We start from the raw sequence: 13,499 nt of genomic DNA on the forward strand, positions 1-13,499 counted from the left end.
CAAGAATTACCTTACAGTAACTGCAATTTAGACACTTTACTTTTTTTACTAGAAGTAATCTATCTAGCTCCTATTTGACCCACTCTTAAAGGTTATAAGATGTTTATCTCTTTTCTTATACATATTATTGGCCATTACCAAGTCAAAAGTCAAATCAAAATCTAAAATACTCTCTCCAGCCTCATTTTTATCACCAAAATCATATCTGTCATGCACCCTCTCATAATCTAATTTATCTACTTCCACATGGCCATTGAAATCTCCACCTATAACATGGTTCTGTTCTACGGGTATCTCATGTAATACCTCATCCATTTGGTTCCAAAATTCTCTCTTAGTATGATCATCTAATCGCATTTGGAGGACGTATACACTAATAACATTTACTATATTTTCTCCAATAACTAATTTAACTAACATAACCTTATCACATTTCCTGATAATCGTTACTACATTTTCTACAAAATCTGTGGAGAGGTAATAGAACTATTTTGAGAAGTTGTTATATGAGGAACATGTAGGAAGCTCAAAAAGGGTGGAAGTTATAGGTAATATGGAAAATTAAGACTATAGGTTAATCTTATTTACAAAATTGATTGTCAGAATCAAACATTCCAAAATATTAAATTGGTTATCGGAGAGGAAAAAACTATCTCATTTATTTAGTCCTCCATATTATAATAATTAATTACACTAAGAAATATGAGCATATATGAGAGTTTTTGTTTTATTTATTTATTATAGGCTATATCATGAGAAAACCAGTCATTCCTATGATAAGATTTGAACTCTTTACCTGAACTTCCTACAGACGTACACGAGTCATGATCAATTAGATTAGTATCAGTTGGTTTAGCTTTTAATATTCGATTAGCTTAAAATTTGATGCCCATGATTGGCATAAAAGAAACTTAGCGGTCAAACTTTGAAAAAAAAAAAAATTATTATAAAAAAAAGAATATATATATCAATTATGACATATAAGTTGATTTTGGCACAATAATACTCATTATCTATGAAATTTTCAAACAACTACAAACTAGTAAATGCATACTCAAGGCTTGAGAAATATGATTCACAAACTAAAACGTTTGCAAAATGAAAATGTCATAAAAACATTACAACAAACTCTTCAGTCGCATTGTTAAATTACAAGCAAACCAACAATCCTACCCGAGTCTCAGGCTCGAGAGTTCTTCCATGCCCCTGTATCTCGTTGAAATCAAAACTTTCTAGCCTTCAGTTTCCATTTTCTAGACTGGAAACGAATGACAACTTACAAGTAGGATCAAAATGAAGCTGCCATTGCATGACAATGTGATATGCTCACTGTTGTACGGATCATAAAAATAATAAAGTAAAATAATTAGACTCAAATTTCTAACATCTGAATTCAAAATTAAATTTGAAGCATGCTTGTGGTTCATTTACTCGAAAAGTCTTTATTAGTTCTTCAATTTCAAGAGTGATTGAGGCCTTCATCGGATTCCTCAGAGGGTTTCAAAAACCATCGGCCAAGGCGTTCAGATGCCTTATTCACCTGTGACACAATGATCAAAAGAATTAATTTAATTTTCTTTTTAATCTAAGCACAAAAACTAAGTTCATTCTTAATTTGTTTTCACAATTTAATTGGACTTATTTTCATTTACCTGTTCATCCCAATCGGTTCTCCATACCATGAAGGATAGTGCAATAACTTGCATTACCACCCCAGCGGTCATTCCTATCCATAATCCCTACATGAAAAATATGGAACCCAAGTCATAGAATTTTCACTTGTAATGTTAGCAAACATACTAAATTAAGCCCGGTTATTTTACCTTAACTTCAAGATCAGCCACGTATGCAAGCAATACTCCAATCGGAATCCCAATCACATAAAAGCAACAAAGGTTAATACCAGCGACTATGCTTTGCAAACCAGCACCAACCGCGACCCCTGCTAGCACGATTCAACAGTTAAATCTTTTCAATCGTTGGTAATATGGTTTTTTATATTTTCAAAAGCGGAATTATCCAAAAAAAGAGTCACTTGCCTGTGAGTACCGGTTGAATGCTATTTAACAACATGGTGAAAGCTAGAAGGACAGATAGATCAGAAACAGTTGCTGCAACTTCCTCGTTGCTTGTAAACAAGTACGCTATGTCATGACCGAAGATTAAACAAAGAACGAAGAAGATTAATCCGAGCAGAACAGAAGTACACAATATAACTTTAATTGAAAACTTTGCTGCTTTAGCATCTCCTCTTCCCAATTCGTTCGCTACCCGCACACTATTTTTCCAAAGATGACAAATCAAAAATCAAAAATCAAACAAGGATAAGATAGTAAAATAAATAAATAATTAAGTAATTAGGGCATACCATGCAGCACCGAGAAAGCCAAGGCACAACATAAATTCCCAAGCGCTGATATTAAGGCTGCAAAAGTCGTGGAATTAGGAGGACCAATATTTGTGGTTAAGTGAAAAGCGAAAAGAAACAAAAATATAGAACGATCCATACCAAATCGAGAAGGCAGAAATGGCAACCTCTGCGTTTGACATGTATCCCGCCACTAGAATTAAAACAGAATTGTACCATAACTCTAGGCTATAAAATAAAAAAACAGAACAAAACAAAATCAACGAAAAAGTGGACTAGCGAAATTTCACTATAGAAGAATGACAAAGCGATATTTAGAGCTAAAAGGAAACAAATAGATGGTTTTTCTTATTTTCTTATCTTCTTCCCACTTGCAATACCAAAAATAAAATAAAATAATATTTTAGATTTTTTTGATATCGCTAGTTTTTTTTGATACCATGTGCAATTTAGAGTTTGATTCTTTTGATGCTACATCTTGTAGTGTAATTCTAAATAAGCCATCTATTCTAATACTTATAAATTTTTCCTACTCGAGTAAATTTTCATTTTTTTTTTGTAGCTTAGATTGCAATGGTATCTCTTATATACAAGTTTGGGCTCATAATAAATTAAAAGTTGCTCTTGCTACTTAGCCTAGACCCTTGAGCATCATTGTATATGGACGTATTGTAAGAGTAATTCATTACCTTCTGGGTGGAATTGCCACCAGACCGTTTATCTTAGCAAGAACTATTGCAGTAGTATAATGAATGTGCATATATTAATTTAAGTAACTATATGAAAACATTTCAAATGATTTGAAAATGGATCGTTACCAAAGCATTATGCCTGAGGATACTGAGAGCTTTACAACAGGCCATAAATCAGAGAAGGCGGCAGTGGTGAATCCTTTCCATGAATGGGGGCACCAACCTCCAAAAAGATACACAAACTCTCCAAAAACCACTAACCAAGAAGATATGGCCAATGCACCCATCGCGCCAGGTATTCCCAAGTCTAGTATGCTCACAAAGATCCAAGACAACAGCACATGGATTGCAAATGAGGAAGTGCAGAGAACCGCCACAACCATGTTCTTCAATTGCGCTTGTAGGTACATTTGGATGGTCAAAGCAAAGACAAAGCTATAGAGAAAGGCAATAAACCATAGGGCTATATTCTTGGATGTTTTTGCTATAGCTTCTTCTTCACCAAGTAGACGAAAAATGGGCGTTGTGAAGATGAAGAAAGGAAGCAAGATTGTTGCAGTAATGAAATTGACAATCCATGATCGTTGCAAGTATATACCCATCATGTGGTGTTGCCCTGCTCCAAATGCTTGGCCACATAGGGTTTCAGTTGCGCTGGACATTCCCAACTGCAACAAGAATAACTAAAAAATTATTGGAAAATAGAAAGGATAGAGTCTTAGAATATGTTACATGAGCTAACTTTCATCTCCATTAGCATAAATTTTTTCAAGCCCTATTTTCTAATGTGTGGTATTCTTATTCAAAGGCTACAAATAAAATGTGATCGTAAATACAATATAATGACTTATATATGCAAATGCACAAACCTAGCTATGGGATTGTCAAAATGCACTATAATAGCACGGAATTAAAAAGGAACATGCTATTAATTTATAGGTTAATGATGGTGAGATAAAAGAGGCTAACGAAGTAATTTCATGAGGATAAGAAAGGGAAAAAAGTTAAGTTCATTGCCTCAGAAGAGCATCTTCAACGATGTATCAAGTTTTTCAATAAATTTAAGTAAAAATTTGAGTGAAAGATCCATTTGATATCAAGTGCACCAATGGAGTCTTTTGAAGCTTTATCAAAACACTGGTCGACTGAGCAGATTTCCGGCTAGTCGACCAGTCAGTGTAAAATTTTCACAAATTTTTGCCTTGAGGTGTTCATTGGGGGGGTCAACCGGGCAAATGTCCCGGCGGTCAACCGACCAATGTAAATTTTTCACAAATTTTAGCCTTGAGGTGGTCATTTTGGGGGACAGCTGGTGGTGAAAATCTAACGGTTATAAACAGTGATTTGATAAAAGGCACATCCATCTTCAATTTGCTGAAAGATTTGAGAAATCTTGGATTTGATAAAAGATTTGGTAAACTATGGGAGCAGAGTTTTTTCATCAAATTTAAATTTGATGAAACATTTGATGAACCGTTGGAGATGGTCTAACTTAGTTAAATTTATTGTTAAGGAAGGAAAGGTTAATGTAGATATGCCAAAACTATAAGATTATCTATATTTTCTTCAAACCTCACAAAATGAAGTTAGTCTAATTTAGGGGTCATTTGGGAATATGATTTTTTGTCTAAAAAATCCAAAAAGTTAAAAATAAAGAAATTCAAAAAGTAAAAAACATGTAAAAAAGCAAATCATACAAACCAGTAAGTCATTCATTATATACTGAAAAAGGTCATTCTCAAATACCTTAACTTTTTTTCATTAAGTCGAAAGGCCACTAAAAAGGTCAACTCTCAAACGATCACTTAACCTATAAATTTGGATAAATTACATTGATCTCCCTTGAAATTTGAAAAAAATGTAACAAGTCCCACAAATTCTTGCATAATTACATTGAACTCTCTTGAAATTTTAATTTATATAACACTTAAGCCCCCCCTCCCCCCCCAACCCCCCTTTTTATTTATTTATTTATTTTTTTTATCACTAATGCATTAGTTAGATGGATAGAAAAATGATATTATTGTTATCTCTTTTATAATGAATTTTTTTTTTTCTTATTTGTCTTTATGTTTTCACACCATCTACGTTAGTCCTAATCAATTTAGTCTCACTGAAAAAGAGGTCAAGTATAATTATGCAAAAATTATAGTGCTTGTTGTAATATTTTTTCAAACTTCAAGGGAGGACAATGTAATTTAGCCTATAAATTATGACAATTTTACCATTGACAATTAATGACAAATTAAATTAAAATAAATTAAAAAGGAGAGGGGCTTACAAGTATGCCATTGGAAAAACGAACAATAAGAGTTTGGACAAGAGCATAGGCAGCAAGATCAAGTTCACTAATGTGTCCCATGAAAGATTGAGTAATGACCAGTGTTCCAAATGAACTAACTCTTGCTAATATCCCTGGAAATGCTACCCTCCATATCTTTCTTGATTCGACCCATACCCCTTTTTTCAAATCACCACCACCACCACCACCACAATCTCCTCCTTCTGTTGATGTCAATAACCTCTCTTCTATCTTGTTATTACCATCCATATTTCTGCAAAACATAATATAAAGATTAGTCAAAATGTATCAGTTGTTAGATTAATGTAGCTTAAATTTTTACAAGAGTAATATCAATCAACTGGGTTATTTCAGTTGGTGACTCCTATATATTCGGAAGGTTAAGAGGTCAATTGTATTATATTGTTCATTAGTTTTTATTATTTTTTATTTTTATTTTTATTTTTTTTCCCTTTCTATTGTGGACTATTGATCGTGATGGTTGTTGGGTTATTGGACTATGATTGTCCATATTGATTTAATTTCTTTTATATTTATAATTAATCTTTTATTAATTGGCAAAAATAAAAATAAAAACATAAAAGTGGTAATGATCACATTTGAATATTTGATGTGGCATTTTACATGACATTAATCATATTATCTGATAAATTTCCATGAGTCATGCTTTCACCTACAGTGGTCATGCCTCTCCTAATTTTTAAAACCCATGCCAAGAAATGCATAATAGTAAGGACAATTCACTGTATAACATCATCAAAACTCAACCCCCTCCTCTAGGGTGAGGGCTTCCTCTTTGCTCTACTCACCTCCTCTATTTGCTTAACATTTTTCTGTCATTTAAGGCATGAAAGAGGTGAATTAGACCAAAAGGGCAGCCCTCGAAAGGGGAGGACAGAGTAATGTGGTAACAAAAGTCATAAGGTACAATAAGATATAATTTATCAGAGTAAAAATTCTCTCAAACTCTATCTTTCTTAAAAATGTACAAAACCTTTAATGTTATAAAATTTCTCTCTATATATAGTACCAAAATTGTAGAAAGACCGTTAAGTTTTATTGCCATAGATTTCAAATGCCAAAAATTGTCTTGAAAATTCTCCAAAAATTAAAATTAAGAAAACTGATGTCAGTTTTTCAACCTAGGTAGTGCTCTACCTTATCCCCATTTATATAAATATATTTAATATGTAACTTTTTTTTTTTTTTTACATATACTAATTATTAAAAAAAATAAATAATTAAATAAAAAGATCTATGATATACATAACATGTTAAGATGAATGCAAACTTAAACCACACTAAACTAACCATTTACTATTATATATATATATATATATATGTCGAGGATGGAAAATGTCTTGTAGCTCAAATTTTGTGGCTCAAAAGTGGCTCAAATGGCCAAAACGACGTCGTTTTGGCCATTTTTATGTTGTTCTGTACTCAAAACGACGTCGTTTTGGCCATTTGAGCCACTTTTGAGCCACAAAATTTGAGCTACGTAGCATTGTCGAGGATAGGGATTTTTATTGACAAATCCCATTTAGAAGTGTTTTAACTCAAAAAGTCTGTGAAGGAATTTTTAAACCCATTTAGTCCCTTGTATGTATAGTTTTATTCCATAAAATCCTTTTTCTTGATTTACACTATTTTCTTGGACACTTATGCCCTTATATTTAATTTTGATACCCTTATAAATATTTTTTGAACGGTTAGCAATTTTATGATGTGAACATTCATATTTTAAAATTCACATTGATAGGAATGTAAAATTGGCCCGTGGGCAGCCCGAAACCCGCCCGCGAGCCAGGGCGGGCCCGGTCCATTGACAATGTCAATATTCACATTGACATGTTAACATTGACATTAATAGAAGTGTAAAATTGGCCCGCGTCCCATGGCGACGTGAAACCCGCCTGCGACCCATGGGTGGTTCGAGACGGGCCCAGTCCGGCCTGTTGACAATGTGAATATTCACATTGACATGTTAACATTTACATTGATAAGAGTATAAAATTGGCCCGTAGCCCATAGGCAGCCAAAAGCCTGCCCGTCGCCCGGGGTGGCCCCGGCCCGGCCCATTGACAATGTAAATATTCACATTGACATGTTAACATTAACATTGATAGGAGTGTAAAATTAGTCTGTGCCCCGTGGCTGCCCGAAACCCGCCCACGGCCCGGGGCAGGCCCGACCCGACTTGTTGACAATGTGAATATTCACATTGACATGTTAACATTCACATTGATAAGAGTATAAAATTGGCCAGTGGCCCAAGGCGGGCCCGACCCGGCCCGTTGACAATGTGAATATTCGCATTAACATGTTAACATTCACATCGATAAGAGTGTAAAATTGGCTCGCAGCCCGTGGGCGGCCCGAAGCCCAACCGCAGCCCGAGGTGGGCTTGGCCTGACCCGTGACAATATGAATATTCACATTGACATGTTAATATTAACATTGATAGGAGTGTAAAATTTGCCCGCTTCCCGAAGCTCGCCTGCGGCCTAGGGTAGGCCCGGCCCGGCTTGTTGACAATGTGAATATTCACATTGACATGTTAACATACACATTAATAGGAATGTAGAATTGGCCTGTGGCCCGTAGGCTGCCCGAAGCCCGCCCACAGCCCAGGGCAGGCTCATTTGGGTCCGGACCCGAGCATGTCCGAGACCCTAGGCTAGGGCCTAGGCCATCACTTTGAAACCTGGCCCGCCCCATCGGCCCGCTTAAGGCCTATTCAAGGCTCGGTCCGAGGCCCAGCCCTCCCGAGGCGCAATGTCTTTTTTGGTAGAAAATAATAAAATTTTGGTAGAAAAAATTAAAAAGAATTAAAAAAAAAATGGCGAGGCTTGTCCAAGCCCGACCTAAGCTCGAGGCTAAGCCCAAGCCCATCAGCCGACCCGAGGCTCGATCCATCGGCCTGTCCAAAGCCCGAATACCCTTGTGCCAGGACTAGGGCCCAGGCCTAATTTTTTGGCCTGTGGGCCGGCCTGGTCCGACCCGGATTTTTTCGGACACCCACGAGGCTCGATATGGGCCGGCCCGGGCCTCTACGCATTGATGATATGAACATTCACATTGACGATGTAAACATTCACATTATGGGTATTTTGGTAATTATGTCTCTCATAGGACTTATTAAAACATAAGAAAATAATGTGGACTAAATAGAATATAAGTAGATGAAAATGGTATTTTGGCCTTCTTACCTCAAATAGAACTTAATGGAATAGTCAAAAAGAACATAGGTTGCCCGCCCATGTCCCGGGAAAGGCTCGTTTGGGCCCGGCCTCGAGCCTAGTCCGAGACCCTAGGCTAGGGCCTAGGCCATCACTTTGAAGCCCGGCCCGGTCCATCGGCCCGGTTAAGGCCCATTCAAGGCTCGGTCCGAGACTCGGCCCGCGGCGAGACCTAGTGTCTTTTTTTGTGGAAAATAATAAAATTTTGGTAGAAAAAATTAAAAAGAATTAAAAAAAAATGACCAGGCCCACGCAAGCCCGACCTAAGCTTGAGGCTAGGCCCAGGCCCATCGGCCCGACCCGAGGCTTGACCCACCGGCCCGTCTAAAGTCCGAATACCCCTGTGCCAGGGCTAGGGCTTGGGCTTAATTTTTTGGCCCGTAGGCCGACCCGACCCCGCCCGACCCAAATTTTTTTGGACACCCACAAGACTCGACATGGGCCGGGGCCCTACACATTGACGATATGAACATTCACATTGACAGTATGAACATTCACATTGACGGTGTGAACATTCACATTAGGGGTATTTTGGTAATTAAGAAAATAATGTGGACTACATACAATAGAAGTAGATGAAAATGATATTTGGGTCTTCTTACCTCAAATAGGACCTAATGGAATAGTCAAAAAGAACGTGGGCTGCTCGAAGCTCGCCCATGGCCCAAGGCAGGCTCATTTGGACCCGGGCACGAGCCCAGTCTGAGACCATAGGCTAGGGTCTAGGCCATCACTTTGAAGCCCGCTCTGGCCCATCGGTCCGCTTAAGGCCTATTCAAGGCTCGGTCCGAGGCCTGGCCCGCCCGAGGCTTAATGTCTTTTTTTGTGAAAAATAATAAAATTTTGCTAGAAAAAATTAAAAAGAATTAAAAAAAAATAGCCAAGCTCGCCCAAGCCCGAGGTTAGGCCCAGGCCCACCGGCTCGACCCAAGGCTCAACCCACTGGCCCGCCCAAATTCCGAATAACCCTGTGCCAAGGTTAGGGCTTGGGCCTAATTTTTGGCCCGTGGGCCAGCTCGGCCCGACTCGAATTTTTCCAGGCACCCACGAGGATCAACATGGGTCGGGCCCCTACATATTGACTATATGAACATTCACATTGACGGTGTGAACATTCACATTAGGAGTATTTTGGTAATTATGTCACCCATAGGACTTATTGAAACATAAGAAAATAATGTGAATTAAATCGAACATAAGTAGATGAAAAGGATATTTTGGTATTCTTCTCTCAAATAGAACCTAATGGAATAGTCAAAAAGAATATGAGTTGGATGAAATAAAGCTCTTAGTAAGTAGATTTATCAAAAAAGCTCCCATATATATATATATATATATGTAAATTATTTATTTTAATTTTATTATAGTCAGGCCGGGCTTCGGCTAGCATTACATCCTTTATATTGGGGCAGTTAAGGGCTACCTGTAAACTCTGCATGAATATTTAGGGTTGCTTTGCTCGATGACTACAGTTGAGGTTCATTGAGGTGCTCATCCCATCCTCCTCAAGGGGACTTGCACCTTAGTCATCATAAAGAGAAAGACCTCCACAAGAAAACACACGGCATGATTTGCACTACCCTACTTTATATAGTGTAAACTAACCACTCTTCTAACCAAAAGCAGAAACATTCAGACCAAAACAAAAACAAAAAATATTAAAATAGCCGAGGCCAGACTGAGGTTAGTGACAGCAAGAAAATAAAATAAAATAAAAATAATTAAATAAAGAAAATAAAAGAAGAAGAGACCAAGAGAGGGAATGGTTGTTGAGTGTTTCTCTGTTCTGTTTTGCTTTGTTTTTTTAAATTTGTTTTTCATGTTTTCATAAGGTAACGTACATTTCTGAACATACAAAAAATTAAAAAAAAAAAAAAAAAAGAAGAAGAAGAATAAGAATAAGAAGAAGAAAAAGAAACAAAATGAAAGAAAACAAAAAACCAAACGGTCCTCCCAACTCAAACCTGACCCTAAACTGGTTGGTTGGAATTCTAAAGATCCTAAACAAAAAATAAATAAATAACCAGAAAAACAAAATTTGTTCTTCTTTCCTTTATATAGGCGAAATTAGCGAATACAGTTAGCTAATGTTTGATTCACTAAAATGAACGATCATTCTATTGAAATATTCATACTCATATTTGATTCGGTAAGAATAACAACAATAATGTACATTTCAAATGGAATAATTATTAATAAATTTAGAAAAAATGATGTTTCCATTGGGAGGCCAAGAAAAAATAATTCTATTTCAAAATCATTCCTGTGGCTGTGAGCCAAACACCATGTTAGGATATGTCAAACATGACCAAGTCCTATTTGATGTTAGGTGCTAGCGACATTTTATATAAGGAGTGTTTTGGTAAGTTGGTAAAAAGTAGGTTTTTGGCTTTTTACTAAGTTTTTTAACTTTTTGAAAAGTGATTTAGAGACTGGCTTTTGACTTTTTAGTTTAATATTTGTTTATGGTGTCAAATCAAATTAAAATGACCAAAATACCCTTACCCAACATAAGAAATTTATTTTTTCACTTTTTTGTCATAGCTCCAATTTGTAATTTTATCACTTGCATTTTCATCTCTTCCCAAATGAATTTTGTTGCGTTCTTGGCTGCCAGCTTTTTTCCCCTTGGATAAAAAACGTGGCTTTTTACTTGACTTCCCAAAACAGCACTAAATAAAATTTATGGCCACAATCTTTTTAAGAAAATTATTAAGATCTGGAACAAAATGATCATTCCAATGATTTTTTTTTTTTTTTTTTTTGTCAATCAAGAAAAGAATAATTAATTATTCTTAATTATAAATATGAGAAAAAATTATATCAAATAATTCAATAAAAATAATTAATTAATTTTTGTGCTTGACAAAAATTGATCCATCAATATTTTTCTGTTAGATAGAAACAGGGATAGACCCAGATAGGGAGGCCAAACATTATGTGTATCGAACTCCAATTATATACGTTAAAAAAAAAAAAAAACAACTCCAATTATAGATTTTACTTTGAAAATTTTAACGTATCAATAGTCAATATAAACAAAGACAAAACTAGAATCCTAATACCGGAGGGGCCATAGTTAGGGTGCAAGCTAGGTGGGTTGAATTCGGTTCAAAACTTACCCTGATCCAACTCCAGTAATGCTCAAAATTGTCCATGCTTGTCCAAACTCGACTTACCAACCAAAGGTATTTAGTTCAAGTACTATTCAAACTCAATAAATTTAGCTTATGTAAGGCTCGTGTCGCTTACAAAAGATTGAGTTGTGCAATTGAACTTAATTTTTTTAGACTTTTTTTTTGCTAGAAAACTAGAATCTATTTTTTGGGTTGATTATAACTTGTTTGTAAACCAAAAAACTCATTCATAATTTCACAATCTAAAAGAGAAAGTTAAAAAAAAAAATAAAAATAAAATATTCATAAAGGCATGTCTCTTAACTAAGAATCAAATAACAAATAATCACACTTCAAATGTCGCACAAAATAAATTCAATTGTTAAAGTAAGTTATATTTATAGTATTGATCCAACATACATTATATTCAATTCAATTTCTTTCAAACACGTGCCATATTGGGTTAAACATTTGCTCTTGAAGACATGAACCAGGAACCATTGAATGAGAAGGGGGCCATGCAAACAAAAATGTCTTCAGTGCTCTGTTTTAAACCAAAGCAAGTAGCAGGGTAGTCTCAAAGAGAGGGGAGGCACTGCCCTACACTATGGGGTCCGTCCCTGAATATAAACAAAGATATTTAAAATAAAAGGCAAAAATTGTCAAATCAAAACTAAATAGTTTTTTTTTTCCCCTTCAATTATATCTATCAAAGTTGAACATGCCGTTCTTTTTTATCACAAAATTCATCTATGATTGAACACAGTGATTACTTACACAAATTGGACATCATAATAATAAAACAATATGTTATCAATACATGTTTTTATAATGGTGATGAGAGACTTACTTTGGTTAGCTAGCCAGAGAGCCAAACAATCTTTCTGGTATTGTGCCTCCTATTCCTATAACTTGACTTGCTTAAGTTCTCATGACTTGTGTGTGTGTGTGTTTGTGAGAGAGAGAGAGTGACAGAGAGAAGTAATTGGGGGTTGAAGATACTGATGGGACTTTGAGAGAATAGAGGTACTTATATAACCCTTTTTTTATTTAAAAAAATTGTATTTTAATAGTTTGAAATGTTACTTTAGAAAAATAAAATAATATGTTGTCAAATGAAAAACATTGACTTAGGAAAAAAGTTGGGAAAATAGTAATTCAGTGTAAAAGTAAAAAAATAATTACACAACAATGGTAAACAAAATAAATATTAATAATTAAAATTTAAAAAAATTTCATGTATTTGTAAATATTTTTTTTTTAAAATCCCACTGAATTATAATTCTCCTTTTTACTGTCACAATGATTCAGTGATAGAATTAGAAAGGGGAAATTAGTTGCAGGTCATATTTGTAAAACATATTACAAATGTCGGAATTATGGTTTTTTATAAGCTTATTTTGAGTCAATTTTGAGTCTAAATTTTAGTAGGGTCCACACATCTTTTGGGATGGGTCCAAAGAGGTGACATATTCCTTGCCGCATGGTAAGTCATACGGTAAAAACGGGTTCATCAAAACCGTTCATGAGTGAATGAGAAGTTGATTATGGTAAAAACGGGTTCGTCAAAACCGTTTATGAGTGAATGAGAAGTTGATGTCGTTTTCGGGTTCGTAGAATGGACAATTACAGAAGTAAAATGTGAGTTTTCTTGAAATGGTTGTCCCACATTGAAACTTTAAGAGAGCTTATGTGTGTATATAAGCTCTAGATAGGCAAACTTAGGTTGGGCACCAAGGGACACCCCAAGTTTGTAGAAGGAAGACGTTATCAATAAAG

General features: G+C 35.5%; 1 protein-coding gene across 4 annotated transcripts; it reads right to left on the reverse strand.

The window, feature by feature from the left end:
• Positions 1–1,061: 1,061 nt before the first annotated feature.
• LOC114292871 (protein DETOXIFICATION 24) lies at positions 1,062–12,726 on the reverse strand. 4 transcript variants are annotated; one of them, XM_028236886.2, is made up of 10 exons: positions 12,571–12,726; positions 5,342–5,615; positions 3,187–3,728; positions 2,510–2,596; positions 2,369–2,425; positions 2,040–2,278; positions 1,824–1,942; positions 1,653–1,739; positions 1,432–1,540; positions 1,062–1,329 (listed from the first exon to the last, which is right to left on the reverse strand). In XM_028236886.2, the coding sequence occupies exons 2-9, from the start codon at positions 5,609–5,611 to the stop codon at positions 1,460–1,462; spliced, it is 1,482 nt and encodes a 493-aa protein (XP_028092687.1). In that variant the 5' UTR covers positions 5,612–5,615; positions 12,571–12,726; the 3' UTR covers positions 1,062–1,329; positions 1,432–1,459. The 4 variants fall into 4 exon arrangements, with proteins under 4 accessions (XP_028092687.1, XP_028092686.1, XP_028092683.1 ...); XM_028236885.2 differs by adding an exon at positions 12,141–12,340 and having other exon boundaries at positions 1,062–1,540; XM_028236882.2 differs by having other exon boundaries at positions 1,062–1,540.
• Between the last annotated feature and the right edge of the window lie 773 nt (positions 12,727–13,499).

Source organism: Camellia sinensis, chromosome 12 (assembly GCF_055761805.1).
Source record: "Camellia sinensis isolate YWXY chromosome 12, ASM5576180v1, whole genome shotgun sequence".
NCBI classification, from domain to species: domain Eukaryota; kingdom Viridiplantae; phylum Streptophyta; class Magnoliopsida; order Ericales; family Theaceae; genus Camellia; species Camellia sinensis.